Below are 17,712 nucleotides of genomic sequence, written 5' to 3' on the forward strand. Positions count from 1 at the left end.
CTTTCAGGCAGAGGCACCAGCGGGCCTAGTCTCAGGGGCCCTAGAAGCTTCTAAAGGCTGCCCCCATTCTCAGCTGGGCAGGAGGAAGTGGTACAGAGAGGGTGACTCTTGGGCACTGTTAGCCTAGGTAAGGCGTGTGACCCCAGGGGAGAACAGGGCAGGGCAGGGCAGCCACTAGTGGGTTATATATGGCAGTATGTGTGTGTTGGATAGGAAGTGCAGGCAGAACCCACCCTGCAGTCCCATCATGTGTATGGAGGGGCAGATGGGAAGGGCAAAAGGAAGGGACAGGCTAGAGCAGGGCCAATTGAACTCTCTTTAAGCCAATGAGGGGGGAAAAAAGACAGGTAAAATCAACCTCACCAGCACTGCCCGAGGCCCTAGGTGGGGACCTCAACTTGATTCACTTAGCAAACAAGTCTCCTCTGGGTGCTTGGAGAAGCCACACCCTCACCCCCACTTCTGGGGAACAACCACTTTCTAGACCAGAGGTCCAAACCCCCGGCTGCGTCAGCGTTGGGTGGGGTGGTTCCCCCTCCCTGGGAAAGAGGAGCAGCATCTAGGGATGGGGCAGGGGTTTCTCACTCAAGAAGCCCCTTTGGCCCTCCACCCCAATGAAGAGAACACAAATTCCAGTGTTGGGGGGGCGGGGAGGGCTGGCCCAGGAACACAAGACAAGAACAGGGCCCCCTGCACTGAGGGCAGGCGGGTGGGGGCAATAAAGGAAAGGTACAACACCACCAAAGCCACGGGCGAACACAACACCACGGGGAAGGGCAGGGACAGGGGGGAAATAAAAAACAAAGCAAGTTCTTCTGCCCTGGGCGCCCCTCGCTCCCCAGGAGTTTGGGGCCGGCATTGGGCAGCTTGGTGAGTCTGCTGAGCTCTTGAAGAGTGGGCTGTGGGGAGTGGGCAGGGGGCGTGCGGGTGTGACTGGGGAGAAGTGGGTGCAGACAAGAGGCTCTGGAGAGGGGGCTACACGTACCACTCCTTCTTGGAAATGAAAGACCCGTCGTTCTGAGAAACCATGTTCTCAGCCAAGTCCAGCTGCTCAGGGTCATACTGGTAGCCCAGAGTCCGGTCCCCGTAGCCGTCCTGACGGGCCTCTGCCTCATCCACCGTGAAATAGGGCCGTTTGGCATCCTCTTCATATTTCGGGTGGGGGCCGCCCACCTTGCGCTCGCCCCCACCCCCACCCTCCTCCTCCTCTTCCTCCTCATAGCTGCTCCCCCCCAGTGGGCCAGCCTTCTTCTCGTCGTCTGAGTCATCGGGATACTGCAGGTTCTGGGCCATGGGTGGATGATGCTGTGGGATACCGGCCTTGCTGTAGCCGTTGCCGTATACGTGCTTCTTGGTGCTGTAGTCGCCCTTGAAGGTGTGCCGGCGCCGGCGCAGAGCCACCACGATCCCGCCGACCACGATCAGCACCAGCAGCACGCTCCCCACCACGCCCCCAATGATGGCCGTGGGTACCGGCCCGGCGCGCCGCCCGTGTTCAGGAGGAGACGGGGTGTAGGGGAATTCTGGATGAGGAAAAGAGACGGAGGGGGACAATGTCAGTGTCTGCTTCTGGGGCAGGCGACAGGAAGGCAGGGGAGGGAAAGGTCAGGAGGTGAGCCCGATGCACCAGGACAGGCAGTGTGCACGTGCCCCAATCCGGAGCCGCTCAGCACTGGATCCCCCTCTAGGAGCTCCACAGATCTGCAGCAGTGGTAGGTAGTTGGCCGAGAGAGAGGCGAAGAACTACAGCTTTCCACCCTCTCTCTCTGTATTCGTACCAGCTCACCCCAGGGGTCCATGAGAGATATATGCCCAAAGCCGCCGTGACCCAGCACCCACTAGACACCATGGCCCTTGCAACACTGCACTGCTTGGTCTTCCCAGCTACCTCAGAGGCAAACATATCACCACCAACTTCCATTTAATGAGGAAGTTAGGTTTCAAGAGGCTAACTAACTTGCCCAAAGTCACATAACCAATGATGCAGAGTTGGCTTTCTTGCAAGGAAAACCTGTGCAAAGGTCAGGGTGGGCAACGTCTTTTGCTAGTGGGCCTGCCCAAAGTGCTCTTCTAGTTCCTGGTTGCCTAGTCTCAGTTCAAATTTGGAAGAGGTTGGGTGCTCCATACCTGAATTTGTTTGCCCCTGGGCACAGGAAGAATGGGTTCCCAAGTACTGGGCCAGCAGGTGCTAATCAAGTGCCAAGAAACCAGGGCTGTGCTTCTTGGCTGCAATCTGGCCCTACAGGGTAAGGTGGGGTCAGGGATGCTGCCAGCATAAGACACCAAGCACCACAGGGTGCAGGCATAGAGCAGGCAGAGACGAAAGGGGAAGTGAAAGCACGTATGCACCCAGCAGAGACGGTAGACACAAGTACACACAGGGTAGCAATGTCTCACACCCTAGTCATTTCGATGAATGTACACAGAGGACAAGAATGCAGGAAAGGTGAAAAGAAGAGAAGGGAAGCAGGTGAAAGTAAGAAGACTGGGTGGGCAGTTGTCTTTGCTAGTAGACCTGACCAGAGTACTGTTCTGGGCCTGGGAAGGTGGGTGAAATCATGCCAGAGGCCAAAAGGTCTCAAGGCAAGGTTAGGGAAGTGGTTCCCAGCACCACCACAGGGTGGCACCGGAGACCACAGCCAGCCTTAGAGTCTAGGTCAACAGGTCTCCAGGGTAAGCCCTGAAGGCTGCTCTGGCTTTCTCTCCCCTTCTCTCTTCAGGCCAAGATAAAGGGTTAGTTGGGGCATATGTTTTGGCCCCTTGAAGCCTGTTTCTGCCAGCTCATTTCCTGACTGGATAACACTCACACCAGCAGAACTGAGCTCCTACTGGGAGCCCATCCCTTTTCCCAGAGGTGGAACTGGCGTGTGTGTGTGTGTGTGTGTGTGTGTGTGTGTGTGTGTGTAGCTCATCTGTAGCAGGCAGGGGAGAGATTCTAGAAGAGAAGTGCAAAGGCCTTCCTGGAGTTCAGGCTGAAAGATCTAATGCCTCAAGCCTTGGGGCCCAAAGATGGAGAGGCAATTTGCTCAAGGTCACAAGGCTGATCTGGGGCCACCCAGATGCTCTGTTCCTGGCCTCTCCATATGCAGGAGTCAGCAAGGGAAAGCACAACCACTGACGACTGTTTCTTACTTGTCACCACTGTGTCCTCAGTTCAGGTCACGGAGCAGCTACCCAATAAATATTAACTGTGATGCCTGTTTGTCCTGGCCCCTTGGAACCTCAAGCCTGTTCTGGCTCTCCAGGTCTCCGTCTGTTTACCTCCCATAACAACACACCTGTTCCTTATGAGGCGAGAACCACCTCCTGAAGAGCTGGTTGGAGGCTGCTGGCAGGAACCTCACATCTGCACTTTCACCCTGTCTGCTCGCTCTTCAGTTCTTGCTCTTAATGTAAATTACCTCTCCTTTCTACACCTGCCTTCATCCATCCATCCATGCACTCATCCATCTAACCAACAAACATGTACTGGACCTCTATTATGTAAATTCTATCCTAACTGAGGGGTCCTGTTGTGGAACTGTAGGATAAGCATTGGACTGCAAGGTGGGCTGTTTAAACCCTCTACAGGGTCGCTAAGAGTCAGAACAGAGTCAAGGGACTAACACAGCACTCAGCAACAATGACTTGAAGACTCAACTGCCACTCTTAAAGACAAAGCATCAGGCAAACATCAAGGGAACAAGCAGTGAAGCACCATGGGAGTAAAAGAATGGCTCTTACACTGTGACCTAGAATTGGATGGAGAAGGCTTCTTAGAGGAGAGGTGAGTTAAGCCTGGAAGGGTGGCAAAGACCTACTCAGAGAGGCCAAGAGAAATGAAGGTGCCCAGGTGGGGGAACAAATCTTTCTTTACCGAAATGTTTCCCTTGCCTTCCAAGATAAGGATTTCTAAGGGCCTTTTTTCTAGGCTTTTTATCTTTTACCCTAAGCTTTCTTTCCTAGTGACCGATGGGGTCTCATTTTCATAAGTTAACCTGTATCACCAAGTCTCCTAACCATCTCAGGTTTCAACTCTCACTTCACTGTAGGACTTTATCTCCAAAGGCCTCATGGACAGCATTTCCCAAATTGTGGCCTAAGAAACCTCAAACCATTGATTCAGAGGATCAGCAAAAAATACTTGAGTCTAACACAGTTATTTAGGAACTGTTGGTTTAAACAAAGCCCTTTGTCTTCTCATGTACACTGAAACTGTACAAGAGACAGGCAAGATGTAGTGTTTCCCAACTGCTTTAAGCACCCCACCCCACCCCCCACTGCCTCCAGGACTACCTTGTTGTTAAGTGCCAAAAAGTCAGTTCCCACCCACAGTACCCCTATATAGGATTTTCAAGGTTGTAAATCTTTCATGGGAACAGAAAGCCTCATCTTTCATGGAGTGGTTGGTGGGATTGAACTACCGACCTAGTGGTTAGCAGTCCAGTGCTTACCCTACAAAGCCGCAGTGTTCCTAGGATTACCTTATAGGACAAATATGCTGGGATACTCTCTGAAAAACTTTCCTTTAGCAGACCTTCATTTGCAATTCTCACCACCACCTCAAAACCCATCTGTTCTAACCGGCTTCACCATCTTCTCTCTGAAGCCTCTCCATTCAACACCACAACTTCCATGTTCCTACCACTGATATTACCATTTGTTCACTCTTTCAGTCCAGACTCACATTTATCTTTGACTCTTCCTTCATCACTTCTTGAATCAAAAATCTATCAGTAACTTTTTTTTTAACTCTTCCTATGCAGTAGATCTCATTTTATACTTGGTTTTACTGTTGTGACGGATTCCCGAATTTCCCACCTTCATTTGGCCTCTGCTCCTTTTCAGTCACCCCATCTACAGTGACCAAGTTGATTTTCACTGTGTAGCTTACTGCCACTCCCTTTGACCATCAATGACTCCCCATTGCCTATTGGACCAGGGCAGGCTGAATTTCAAAGCTTCCCATCAAATAACTGTATTTTGGGTTTGGCCAGCTTACTTTCCATCCTGTCTAAGTTGATTCCTTACTGTCTTTGCTCATGTTGCTCACCCTGCCAAGAATGCCTTTCCCTATGCACTCTGGGTATTTCAATTCTTCGGCTTCTTCTTCACACAGCTTTCTCTTTTCCAGCTCACAGGTACCTTTTTCTCTTTGGATTTTTCTTCCCCCATACTATTGGTCGGCACCTCTCATTTTGGTTTAAGCAATTGTCAACACTATTCCATCAAACACATACTAATGTATTAGAGCAAAGCCTGTGATAAAAACACCTTACAATAAATGCAAAGTAGGATCTACCACACTTGGCTCTGCCCCTTCTGCCTGTTTTTATCTAAGGGCAGGCTGACGTTCTTCCCTTCCACAAGAATGAAGGGAGGTCTTGAAAAGCGGCAGCCTCATGACAGTCTGGGATTGACTTATTCAGTGTTTCAATTATGAATAATATTAATTGTACTATCTTCACTATTATAGTTTCTTTGTGTGTGTGTGTGTGTGTGTGTGGCAGCAGAGACCAAAGGAAAATATTTTGGATCCCACCAATCATAGGATTATTGTTTTTAAGGGCCCTCAAGTCTGTTCCGACGCATAATGACCTTTCTATAGGGTTTCTGAGGCTGTTGATCTGTGAGAGCAGGCAGCCTCATCTTTCTCCCATGGAGCCACTGGTGGGCTTGAACTGCCCATCTTGTGGTTCAAAGTCCAGTGCTTATCTTACGGAGTCACTATGCTCCCCAATCACAGGATGGTAGAATTTATTTACTGTTACCCGTTTCACATGGATGGTTTGTGTTACAAACTACTATAAATTAGAATTCAAAGCCAGTGTAGACCCTATCTCCGTTACTACCACCGTGGTCTAAGTCAATGTCAGCTGGATTATCACAAATCAGCCTAACTAGCTTCCCTGGCCTCCTCTTTTCCAGAGAGAGCTTGTTAAATGTAAGCCACGTCATATTGTTTCTTTGCTCAGATTCCTCCAGTGGCTCTCCCTGCTTCGCTCAGAGTAAAAGCCTAAATTTTGGACCTTAAAACATGATTTTCTGCCCCCAACTTAATCACCTGCTTTCCTTCTGGCTCCATGCACCTCAGGGCCTTTGCACAACCGTTTCTTACCCCAGAAGTGAGAGATGACTCTTTCCCTCACCTCATTCAGGGTTTGGCTCAAAGTTCAAATGGTAGCTGATGATTGCTCCCCCCACCCCATTCCTACACTAACACCCCCTCCCCACCCTGCTGCTCTTCTTTACTTTATTCAACAACAATAGCACTTGTTGTTGTTAAGGGCGGTTGATCCGACTCATAGCAGCCCTGTTCAAACTGTGGTTCAAACTGACCTTGAGGTCGTGTGCTTATCCTATGGTGCCACACCAGGACTTCCCATCCCACCTTCAAAATTACATGGTTTTAAAAAGGAATTTAATCTAGTGTTTGTCTGCCCATCCCCTCCGTGCGCTAAAATGTCAACTCCAAAAGGGCTGAACTTTGTTTTGTTTATGGTTATTCTCTAAGCACCTAGGTGGCCTGGCTATAACTTAGAGGGGAGCCCTGTTCTACACATAGCAAGTATTCAGGAGGCATGCAATAAATGTATGCATGGAGCACCTCGGGGAAACCAGGAACAACCTCATTTCACTAGAGATGGTGACTGAAGTTGTGGAGTGAGGGCTTGGGGCCAGATTACACTGCATCTCTTTTCCCTCTATACCCTAATGTTTAACTTAAAAAAAAAAAAAAAAAAAAAGTCATAAGGAGGTTTACTCTTCCCTGGGGATCTTTCAGGACCCTGGGAACCGTGGTATATTTTGGCTACTTTAGAGTCAGGCCTGTTGAGAGGCAGAAGAATGGCTAAGATGACCTTTTGTCTTTGCAAGCTTCAGAGTGAAGATGCTCAGTGAGGGTTTAGAAGAAAGGAGTAGGTATATCCATAAACAGAGGAGGCTGTTGGTGTGGGATGCAGCATCCTCCCCCACCCACCAGCTGTCACATTCAGCCAGTAGTTCCTGTCTCTGTGCCAGGAGGAGAGCCTCAGGCCGCAGCTGGGAGAAGAGCTGGGTGATAGGGACCCAGCCTGCCTCCCTCTTACAAAGGGGACAGTCTGGCTCCTGTTTCTCAAGGGTTGCAGTCTTCTCTCTGGGATTCCAGACTGGTGGCGACCATAGGGTGGGGGAGATCTCAGAAGTGAGTGGGAATCTGAAGAAAAGTTGAAGGGTTGGGATGTAAAGTCTTGACCTGGGAGTCAGAGTAGGTTTGTGGTCAAGAGAACGTCGGGCTTGTATCCAAAACCAATGATTGGCGCTTCTTCAAGCAGGAAATATTAGGCATTTCAGGATTAGGCTGAGAAATGCCAGAACTACACCTCCCAGTATGCAGTGTGGCTGGTCACAAGGAGAGTGGGAAGGCATGAGGTCAAACTCTGGAAGCCCTCTCCTCTGGCCTGCCTGAAGCTGTAGCAGCTGTGCTTGGCGTCAGGCCGCTGGAGGAGGGCAGGGTCTTGTCAAGCTGGAGGAGAATGGAATCCTCCCAGAAGCACAGCTGCAGCTGCGTTCTCAGACTCACCAACACACTCACATTTGCCTGCCAGGAGAAAGCACGCTTGCCCATGGCACAGTGCAGGCTCCTGTTTACACACTTGGTGCTGTTTACACTCTCAGAGGCATGCACACTCTCAGGCTAACACATCCTGTTACAGAGGGATGCTGCTCTTAAAAGGGCCATCATGTTGGTCTAAAGGACTCCTGGCTTGATGGACAGATCTCCTGTTACCTTTTCCTCCAGTGAGGTTTCACTGGGAAATGGAAATTGGGACAGGAACCCTACGTCCCAGTGGTTTCCTGTCCCACTTCTGGGGACACAGGGGGTGATGGGAGGCTGTGTCCTGGGCCAGAGAGGCCTGCATTCTTTTCTCTTGACGCCCTCACCCCCAGAGGTGGATGCTGCCTCATTTGGCTTCTTTAACTGGTCATGGGCACACTCCTGTACACACCCCCTCCACTCTCAATATTGGACCTCCCTTTCCTCGCCCCCAGAAGGGAGGGGAGCTATACTGGTTTATTTTGTAACTCCTGGTGAAAATGGTCCTTGGTATAAAGGCTGATGAAAATGGTGCTTTTGAAGGGTCCTGGTCTTGGAAGGAGCCCTGGTGGCACAGCGGGTTAAGTGCTGGACTGTTAACTTAAAGGTTGACAGTTCAAACCTACCAGCTGCTCCTGGGGAGAACCATGAGGCAATCTGCCTCCCTAAAGATTGACAATCTTAGGAATCCTATGGGGCAGTTCTACTCTGTCCTCCATGGTCACTACGAGTCAGAATCCACTTGACAACAGTGGATTGGTTTTTTAGTGGTGCCTTGGAAATAGATATGTGAACAAAATCAATTGGGTCTGTTTCCTCCTGTCTCTCATCCCCACAACCTGGGCTTGGATCGCTTGCTGTAACTGTCTTAAACTGGTCTCTTGATGCCTGCCTGGACCCTTTTAACTCACAGAGCCTCAGGATTGCTCTTCTCTGCTATAATATAAACCCTTCAGAGTCTCCCATTTGCTAACAGAACATAGGCTGTGTTCTTTACACTGCTGCCTGCTCAGCTCCAGTCCTTTTCCTTCTACGTGGTTCCCTGCCTGAAAGCCCAGCTTTCCCTACTCACTCACTCACTCACTCACTCACTCACTCACTCGTCTTTGCAGGAACTCAAGCACCTCCTCCTCCAAAGTTGGCCTGGCTTCCCTCAGTCAGAGCAAACCTGTCACTTGCACCCTGTCCAGTACTAGTGCTGGCTCAGGAGGCTGAGAACTCAGCCCTTGGTTGCCCACCTGTACCACCTGTATAAGTGCTTCAGAACTCTTGCCCAGGGCCTGGGGTCCAGAGAGTCCAGAGCCAATGATTGTGCAGCGGTGCAGCCAGTCCAGAAACTACACTCCGTTCAGATGTGTCTGCTTCGTCAGTGAGCACCCGCTGCACACCTCTGCCCCTTGCCCCAGCTGCTCTTCATTTCCCTCTGCAGATGCGCCCAGAGCAAAGCTATTACCCGAACGGATGGCCAGAATGAAAAATTAAATTTCCACTTATCCCTCTCACTCATGCATTCCCTGCAGATGAATAGGGCTTGGAGTTCAAGGCATGGCCCGTGGGCCCCCCTGGAGATTGTGCTGGGTACTAGCCATGTGGGATGAAGGACTGTGAGCTTGGCTGCTGCTTGGAAATTGCCTGTAAGCACATGTACAAATAGTCCTGAAGGACTCAACTGGCTAAGCCCATTGGGACGCCCCCCGCCTCGGGAGGGTAGCTAATCACTCTGGACCCATCAATGATTCAGGAGGCATTAAGCTTCTTCAGCTCCTGCCTAGATGGCCTGTCAGCAGTGTCACCCTTTGAAAATGCCCTTCTAACCACCAGAGCATGTGTGTCTTTGACGACCACCCCCATCTTACTCTGTGCCTTCAAGAAGCCTAAGAAGGCATTTATGCCCCTCCCCCATTTTGAGTCCTTGCTGGCCCCTGGACCATCTTGCCCACCTGCTCACCCCACTGTCATGATGTCCATCACAGGCACAGCAGCACACGACCACCACCCAGCCCTGACCACTAGAGCAAAGCCCCACAGCTGGCTTCTCTTCCTCCTTTGTTTTCCTCTGTGTCCTCTGGGCCTGGGAAGTGACCTCCCTTTCCTTCTTCTCTCCTCTTGGATCTGGTGTAACACCCTGATGAGCAGCCTGCACTCACCATTGTCCTGTACCCTCCTAATCTGTGGAGAAGGGAGGCCCTGGCTTTCCAACCCCAGCCCTGCCTCTGGGGCTAGGCAGTACCACTTTGCCTCTGAAGCCTGTCTTCTTATGCTGGGATCAACAGGAGAAAGTGGCTCTTGGGTTTCTTGGCCTCCTCCCTGATTTCCCAATCAGCAGTTCCCTGGAGAGCCTGGGGATGTGGTGGCGTTTGTGGTCCACCATTGTTTGTTAAGTGCTATCTAGTTTACTCCGACTCCTAGTGATCCCCTATAGGGGCTTTGAGGAACAGCTGGTGAGTTTGAACCTCCAACTTTGCAGTTCAAACTGACCTTGTGGTCCAGTGCATTATCCCACAGTGCCACACCAGGACTCCATTAGAGGGATGTATCACCATGCAGAAGGGAGGTGGAGCATTGCTCACTATGTGGCAAACAGTGAATATGTATTTTGCATGCATATCTCCTTGTATGATCACAAGAAGCCTGAGATAAGTATAATTATCTTCATATTACAGATTAGAAAGCTGAGGCTCAGAGAGGTAAAGGACTTGCCCAAGGCCACACAGCTAGGAAGAGCCAGTATGTGAACATACTCAGGTCAAGTCTATGCACCCTGTTCATGACACTGACTCCGTGTGGGGTGATCACACTCTTATGACTTCTAATGAAATAACATCACCTTGCATGACCATCTCACCTGTGTCTGCCCTCTGGCCCCAGGGTCAGGCCTCAGACCCTATAAACTTTTGCTGAGCTCTGCCCAAACTTTCTTCAAGAGGGGAGGAATTTGCCATCCAGTGGGAACCTCTAAATCCCAGCCTTGGGGAGGGGCTGCTCAGTTTTCCCAGACCCTAAGCCTGACATTTCCACTTCCTTAAATAGCCCTAAAACTATTTTAGGGAGGTGAACAAAATAGCAAACGACTGCCCTCCAGTCCAATTGAGGCAGATGACAGAGTGGCTCCAAGGACCGGTAGGTCTAGCCCCTGTATGATGTATCTTTGGATTGTGCTCTTTCTGCAGCTGTGCCTTGAATGTATCCACAAATGAGAGGAAGGCTCAGAGACAATGAATCCCCAAGGCTTGCCCAAGCCATGTGATTGGAGCCTGACAATCTACTATCTAAGTTCTAGTACTGCTGAGCCTGACCCAGCACCTCCCTGAGGTCAGCCCCTGGACATTATACTAACCCTCCAATGTTACTTCCTATCCTCAACAGGACCATGATGTCACTTCCTGTTCTCAGAGGCTCACTGCAACTCACTGAATGTTACAATGTTAAAGACACTCCCTCTTCTAGTTGTGAAGCTGTGATGCTAGTTACCTCTCTATTGATTGTTTTGATCCTTCCATTAATAGTAATGATAATGACAGTTAATAGATGCTGTTGAGTCAGTTCCAGTTGTAGTGACTCTCTCTGTACAACAGAACAAAACACTGGCCCTGCACCATCCTCACAGTTATTGGCTATGCTTGAGCACAATTTTGCAGCTACTCTGTCAATTCATCTTGTCTTTCTCTTTTTTTTTTGCAGATCCTCTGTTTCCAACCATGATGTCCTTCTCTACTGACTGGTCCATCCTGATACGATGTCCAAAGAAAGTGAGACCACATCTCACCATCTTTCCTGCCAAGGAACATTGTAGCTGTACTTCTTCCAAGACAGATTTGTTAGTTTCTCTGGGAGTCCACGGTGTATCCAACATTCTTTGTCAATACCATAATTCAAATGCATCAATTCTTCTTTGGCCTTTCTTGTTCACTGTCCAGCTTTCACATGCATATGAGGCAACTAAACATATCATTGCTAGGATTAGGCACACCCTAGTCCTCCATGGGACATTTTTGCTTTTTTGTACTTTAAAGAGATCTTTCCCAGCAGATTTGACTGATGTAATGTGTCGTTTTATGTCTTGACTGCTGTTTCTGTGGATGTTGATTGTGTATCCAAATAAAATTAAATCCTTGACAATTTCATGATGTTGTTTATTGGTCCAGTTGGGTTTTAGTTTTCTTTAATATTAAAGTGTAATCCATACTGAAAACTGTAACCTTTTATCATCATTAGTAAGTGCTTCAAATCCTCTTCACTCCCAATAAGCAAGGTATGTCATCTGCATGTTGCAGATTGTTAATGAGTCTTCCCTGAAACCTGATGCCATGCTCTTCTTCATATAGGTCCACTTCTCAGAATATCTGCTCAGCATACAGACGGAATAAGCATGGTAGAACGACACCACCTTGAGACATACCTTTTCTGATTTTAAACCACACCATATCCTCTAGTTTTATTTCAGACTGCCTCTGATGTCTGTGGAGAGGTTCCGCATGAACACAATGAAGTGTTCTGGAATTTCCATTCTTCGCAGTGTTATCTTAATTTGATAGGATCCACACAGTCATATGCTTTTGCATAGTCAACAAAACACAAGTAGGCATCTTTTTGGTATTTTCTGCTTTGAAATCCATCTGACCTTGGCAATGACATGATTTGCCTCACGTTGTCTTCTGAATCTGTTTTGAATTTCTGGCAGTTCCCTGTTGATGTACTGTTGCAACCACTTTTGAATTATCTTCAATAAAATTTTACTTACGTGTGATATTAATGATTTTGTTCAGTAATTTCCACATACTGTTTGTTGGGTCACCTTTCTCTGGAATGGACATGAATCTAGAGTTCTTCTGGTTGGTTGGCCAGTAGCGATCTCCTAAATTTCTTGGCGTAGAAGAGTGATAGAGGTCATGACGTCATTTACCAACAAGCAGAGAGATGCTATAGGTAGTTGACCTACATTCTGTGTAATTCTGGTAACAACCCTTCAAGACCGGTCATATTGTGCTCACTGTACAGATCGCTTTTGTCTAACACTGAAGCCCATGCTCCTTTCACATCCCATATGAAATTGTCCTGGAACATTCTGGCTTTCCCTGTCACTTGAGAGCTCAAGTGATGGCGCTAACAGAAGATACAGGGAAAAGAGTAGTTCAGTCACCAGGCAGATACAGACTTGGGCTATCTCCTTCCTTTTCTCTCCAGTATCCTGCTTGAGGTAAGCTATCTGACACATTCAGGGCGCCTGAACTGAAGACTCAGAGTTTAGAGGAATGGGACTCCCCCAAGCAAACCCACACCTACCAAACCAGTATCACATGGTGCTTTAGGTTGGATAATCCATGGCTAGGCAAATAGCCTAAATGGATCTCAGATAGCATTGCACAGACTTCCTCCCTTCCTGACTGTCACACCCAGAGCCTTAAGCACACAGAGCCTTAAATGGAGAAAAGAAAAGTAAAGCACTGCTTGCCAATGACCAGCACTCAAGGGAGGAACAGAGAAGCAGGAAGAGGAGAAACAAACTTCCTGCAACAGCATAAACCCAAAGGCAAGGGAACCAGTGAGTGGGAAGAGGCAAGGAAGAAGGCAGCTTCCTACCTGTGACGTTGACCTCCACCTGGCCCGAGCGCGTGCCGATGGAGTTGGTGGCCTCGCACACGTAGGTTCCTGCCAGGCTATAGTTGATGGGTCCCCTGAAGAATAGGGTTCTGTTCTGGGCCTCTACACCTTTGGGAAGAGAGCCATTCATCCTGCAGGAATCAGGGGAGACGCACAAGGTTAATGCCTCTGCCCCATGAGCAGTGCATCCACCTGACTCAGAGGAATCCCCATCCTTCCCAACCCTCAGAAGTCATTCCTGTTCAGCCATGTATTTCTAAGCCTGCCAGCCCATGTTGGTCTCTCTTGGAAGGAGTAAAGGTAATAACAAATCCAGTAAAAATCTTGTGCATTTGACAGCTTTGTATTAGACAATATTTTCACCTTTGATTATCTTAACACTGAAATGTAGGCAGGACAAGCAGGGACTGGTCCACTTAACAGGAAGGTGAGTTTCAAGACCAAGGAAGTACAGTTAGCAAGGTACTGAACTGGAGCTTTAGTAGCCAGATCACGGGACTCCTGGTTTAATGCTCTTTCTACAACTTATGGTTCCTGGTTGTTAGTTTTTGGACTGTTGCTGGCCTGGCTGCATAGGAATCTCTTGGGAATTGGTTAAATACAGATGCCTGGATCCCAACAGTAGATCTACTGAACCAGAACTTTTGGGTCAAGGCCTGGGAATCCATGTTTTAACAAGCTACTTGGCAACTGCAATGTGCTTTGCAATGGTTGTGTTCCGCTTCATTATCTGGGGTTGTTGCTGGGGTGATGCAGACTTTCTCACGTGAGGAACACCCTGGGAGTTTCCTGAGGACAGAGCATCTTCTTCTTTCCCTCTGATCCCCAGTGCCACAAAGCTATTAGACTGCTGGACCTAGCAAACTGGCAAGAAGGCCTTACCTACTGTATCTTTGGAAGCAAGTTTGGTTCAGGGGCCGAGGGAGAGCAGGCCAATGCCCTCTACTTCTTGAAAAAGGGTTCAGACTCATTCTAGGCAGCTGCTTTCTAACCATCATGTCAACTTTCTTCGATTCCCCCCACACCCCTGTCTCCTATGTGTCCCCTGACTCTTCTCAGGGAAGAAGCTTGCCCCATGTCATTAGACCTGGCTGGAGAGGAGACAGGACTTTCTAAGGGCCAGGCCCAAGGACATGACGTTAAGGATGGGCTGATGGGAGGTGGGGGAGAGTTCCATGAACACAGGCACTTGAGCTGAACTGTGCCCCTCCCTGAGAACCTGGGGGTGCTAAAGAGAAGGAATAGGAACAAAGAGATCTGGGATGCTCCAGAAAAGCCAGCTTCCCTGGGGATACCGCGATAAAAATAAATACTGGGGTTGGGGTAGGAATGATGCAGGCTGAATCACCAAAGAGAAATGATCAAATTCTTTATTAGGGAGAAGAAGAGTGGCAGACCATGAGGGAGCCCTCTTTGGTAACCACTGAACCTGATGTGTCAGATACAGGGGTGAGGTGGATCTCGAATGCGCCCTCTCCCCTTCTGGGCCCAGACCCTGCCAAAGCTCCTGAGGTGGGTGGGTAGACCTCCCTGTGGCCTAGAGGTACTCACGTGGTCCAGTGGTACTCGGTGGCTGGGGGGTTGGCATCCGCTCTGCATGTGAGCTTCACATCCGTCCGCTGCAGGTACCAGTTCCCATCGAACCCCTCGATGGTCACCTCGGGCTCATCTGTGGGGTAAAGATGATGATGTTTGAAGAGGGTGAGGTCAGGGGAGCAGGACTGAGGTGGTGGTGGGTGGTGGGGTGGGGTGGGGACTGTAAGTAGGAAAAGATGGAAGAGAGTAAGGACACAGAAATGATCAGGAAGAAGGAAGAGTGAGAGGAGAGGAGGTAACAGCAGCTCAGTGCAGAAGCAAGGATGAGAAAGGAGAAGGAAAGAGGAGGAGCGTAGGGGCATCCCTGGGCAGAAGAGTACAAAGAGGGGAGGAGGTAGTGGTACAGGAGAAAGGGAGAAGGAAGGGAGAAGAAAGCAATAGGAGGAGAAGCAAAGGGGAGGGAGGGCTGACAAGCTCAGTGGTGGAGAGTGAGGCACATGGTAGGAAGGGATGGGGCCTGCCCGCCTCAAGGCCCACCCAGCTGGCTCCTTGCCCGCTCACACTGTATGTTGAGGGTGAGGCTCTCCCTGAATCGGTCCATGTGGTAGTTGACGATGCAGGCCAGAGACTGCTGGTGGGCTTCCCGGCTGGGCACGAGACGGTAGCGGCTGATGACAGTCACTGTACCATTGGGGTTCCGGATCTCCTGGTACTCAGCCTCGCCCTTCAGGCGCGTTTCCCAGGTCACCAAACTGGGAGGCTTTCCATTGGCTGAGGTACAGGTGGCCACCAAGACTTTGTGCTCCTGCCCCTTCTTGGCTCGAAGCACTGCCTGGGTACCCTCGATCCAGTTGGTAGGTTTGGCTGTAGGGAACCAGAGAGAGCCATGGGACCAGCTATACCGACTCAAAGATGCATAGGCCCTGACTTCCAGGCCACTTTGTCCATCCATCCTCTTCTCTCTACTGTGCTTCATCAAAGCCCAGAAATTCTCCCAGGAAATCCTTCATGTCTAACCTGTCCTTCCTGCTCTACTGCTTGCATTCCCTTTTGCCATACATGTCTTCTTGGAGTCTTGGCCTGATCACACCATAGCTGCTGCGGCTCCTTTCCTGACATGGTGTTTGATGCCTCCGTCTGCTTCCTGGCTGCCCATAAAATACCCTGAATACTGATCCTCAGATCAGTCCAGCGCTAAGGCCCTGACCCCAACCCCTAGTGAACTGTGGCTAGAAGACACTGGAAGCACCATGCCTGGAGCTATGGACCATGCCTACCTAAGGAGAATGTCTGGGATCAATGAAGCACATATCCAGATGGCCAAGCCCCCATATTGCTAGAGAACAGGGTGGACCCTCCTGTGGTTGCTGGTCCAAGAACGTACCCTGACCAAGCAGGGAGGGAAGGGTTCAGGCCATCTTACCCATGACAGTGAGATTGAGCTGGCTCTCACGATTGCCCTTTGGGAAGGTGGCAAACTCGCAGATGTAGACACCCTCGTCCTCCAGCTCCAGGCGGGAGAGACGGATGGTGCCATCGGTGAAAGAAGGCTGCAGAAACTCCACACGTTTCTGGTAGGGAGGCAGCACAGAGATACCCAAGACTGGATTGTAGATGGCCACATTCTGCTTGGAGCCATTGGTGGCCTTCTGCCATGTGACCTGGGTGATTTTCACATTGGGCAGTGGATTGGCAAAGCTGCAATGCAGGACCACGTCAGTGCCAATAAAGCCGTACATGGAGTCATTCACCTGGACCACCTGGGTGTTTGCATCTGAATGGGGAGACAAGAGGGAGCTGTCAGAACAGTAACAGTCCCCACCCCTACAATACCCCTACAACACCCCTACACTGTCCTGTGTGTGTGTCTGTTCTTTTACTGGAGCCATTGTTTGTTTTATTCTGCTTATACAAATCATAATGGCTTGTTGTAAAAAGTGTAGACACTCTGGGCAATATTGAAAACTACTGAGACAAAAATGACAATCCATGGTCCCACCACTCAGAAACAGCACTGAAAACGATATCCATTTCCCTCCCCTTTTTTTGCCCCCTTTCTCCATGTTGCTATGATGCTGAAAGTTACACCACCAATGTTTCTAATTCCAGGAGGATCATCCACGGTGGACAGGTTTCAGCAGACTAAGACGAATGAGGAAGAAAGGCCTAGAAATCAACTTATGAAAACCAACCAATGAAAACCTTATGGATCACAACAGAATAATGTCTGATATAGTACTGGAAGATGAGTCCCCTGGGTTAGAAGGCACAACACAAAAATGGACTCAAGTATACCAGTGGCCATGAAGGGCAGGGATGGGGACTGCTTTGTTCTGTTGTGCATACAGTTGCCATAAGCTGAAGACACTCTGATGACAACTAACAATAAAAACACATGACCATGTAGCTTTATTTCTTTTGTTTACAAAATCAAACTGTCCATACAGTTCCATAAACTGCTTCTTTACTTGGTGCTATACAATAAATGTCTCTCCATGTCAGTAACTATACACTCACAGCCTCGTTGTTTTTCTTTAAATGTTTTATTGTGAATTACGTGATAGTTACAGCCTTGGTTTTAATGAGGAGGGTAGAACGCTCTGCTTTTCAACTAGAGCTCAGGCTTACTTTGCCTCTCTGGGCCTTAGTCCTCTCATCTGAAAAATGGGGTCGATCATCATTCCTTTCAGCTTCTCGGGGGGAATCAAACAGCATAATGGATGTGACAAGTCTTCCAGGAGGCAGGAAACTTCGGGGGCCACATTGACAGTGTAGCCACTTCCGCTGTCTTTCCCCCTGTGGCCTCCCTGACCAGCCAGGCAGGGAGAAGGAGACACTACACAACGATTGACCTTCACTATCAAGTCTACCGGTCTTCACTTGACCTCTGACACTCTTGACCAGTTGGGCCCTGCCTTTTTGTCCACATCTCCCCAAACACCCTGTTTTCCAACCATATCAGCCTATCCATATAATTGCTTATGTTTCTTCTGCATTTTTTTCCTCCCTCCACTCCTCTT

At 49.4% G+C, this 17,712-nt stretch overlaps 1 protein-coding gene across 1 annotated transcript; it reads right to left on the bottom strand.

Annotated features, from left to right (window-relative positions):
• Positions 1-975: 975 nt before the first annotated feature.
• Positions 976-16,997, bottom strand: PVRL1 (poliovirus receptor-related 1 (herpesvirus entry mediator C)). The gene is made up of 6 exons (XM_006833992.1): positions 16,988-16,997; positions 16,116-16,466; positions 15,254-15,556; positions 14,708-14,825; positions 13,136-13,287; positions 976-1,523 (listed from the first exon to the last, which is right to left on the bottom strand). The coding sequence occupies exons 1-6, from the start codon at positions 16,995-16,997 to the stop codon at positions 976-978; spliced, it is 1,482 nt and encodes a 493-aa protein (XP_006834055.1).
• Between the last annotated feature and the right edge of the window lie 715 nt (positions 16,998-17,712).

Source organism: Chrysochloris asiatica, unplaced genomic scaffold, assembly GCF_000296735.1.
Source record: "Chrysochloris asiatica unplaced genomic scaffold, ChrAsi1.0 scaffold00008, whole genome shotgun sequence".
In the NCBI taxonomy this organism is placed as follows: Eukaryota; Metazoa; Chordata; class Mammalia; order Afrosoricida; family Chrysochloridae; genus Chrysochloris; species Chrysochloris asiatica.